Raw genomic sequence first — 1,189 nt, forward strand, 5'->3', positions numbered from 1 at the left:
TGGCTCATTCTTTTGCATATGCATCTTTCTTTTGCATATGCACACGGCTCACAACGTCTTTCAATACGTTCTCTCGTGACATACGTATACTATGGCCTATACTGTTACAGGGACGTGGATGATCTGCGTGTGCAGGGGTTCACCATCACCAACTGCACCCAGGGCGCTATTGATGCCGTGGTGCGTAACACGGCCACACTAGAACGCATGGACATCCAAGGACCAAGGTATGAGCTTAGTACTTACATGCTGTGTATAGCCTATTCTCAAGTGTGTAGTTTGAGCAGTTTTCCTTCAGGCAGCATCATTAGTATGAAGACGGTCTGTTCTAATGTTTACTCGCATGTCACACTTAACTCTACAACCCAGAGTCAAGTGTGTTGTATGAGCTCCTTTCAGGCAGCATAAGTATGCATACCATCCGTTATAAGGTTAATGTTCACTCGTCTTTGGCATCCACTCCATCACAGTTCCACGATGCTTCGTTCTGCGGTATCGCTCAGCGGAGAAAGTGCGATGGTCAACAACTGTACCTTCGATGGCAACAAACAATCAGTCTATGCTAGCTCGGCAAGTGTAAGTAGCTGTTCACTAGCCTTGTGTGTATATTTGTATTGTGAGCGTAAGAAGGTATGCATTAGTCTCACATGTGTGTATGTATATATGTATTGGAAGCGCAAATAGTTGGTCGCCAATTATATATATATATATATATATAGTTTTATATTCAGAATGGCATTGTGTGCTAACCTGACTGCCACGACGCAATACACTCCCTTTAGACTCAGCATTCGGGTGCCCCACAGTAGATACCTACCGGTGGTAGGTAAAGACTCTGTGAATATTCCAAACAGACCCACATATACCACATGCCACACCTTTTTTCTCATCACGACGACTTGTTTGTATCTGCAGAAAGGTGGTGCGTTGCGAATGGACATGGAGAGGGCCGTGTTGATCAACAACGCATTCACGGACAATGCCGCGGTGGATGGCGCAGGAGTGTATGCGGAGGGACATGTGACTGCCGAGGACTGTGTGTTCGCCAACAACTCGTGCAGAGAGGTATATATATATATGTACTCACACACACACACACACACACACACACACACACACACACACACACACACACACACACACACACACACACACACACACACAACACACACACACACACACACACACA

The 1,189-nt window shown here is 45.8% G+C and overlaps 1 protein-coding gene across 1 annotated transcript; it reads left to right on the plus strand.

Moving 5' to 3' along the window:
* Nucleotides 1–915: 915 nt before the first annotated feature.
* SARC_16732 (hypothetical protein) lies at nucleotides 916–1,065 on the plus strand (the record flags this gene model as incomplete). The annotated part of the gene is made up of 1 exon (XM_014289165.1): nucleotides 916–1,065. A coding segment is annotated over one exon (150 nt), but the record flags the coding sequence as incomplete, so codon positions are not given.
* Between the last annotated feature and the right edge of the window lie 124 nt (nucleotides 1,066–1,189).

This window comes from Sphaeroforma arctica, assembly GCF_001186125.1.
Source record: "Sphaeroforma arctica JP610 unplaced genomic scaffold supercont1.8738, whole genome shotgun sequence".
Taxonomy (NCBI): domain Eukaryota; class Ichthyosporea; order Ichthyophonida; genus Sphaeroforma; species Sphaeroforma arctica.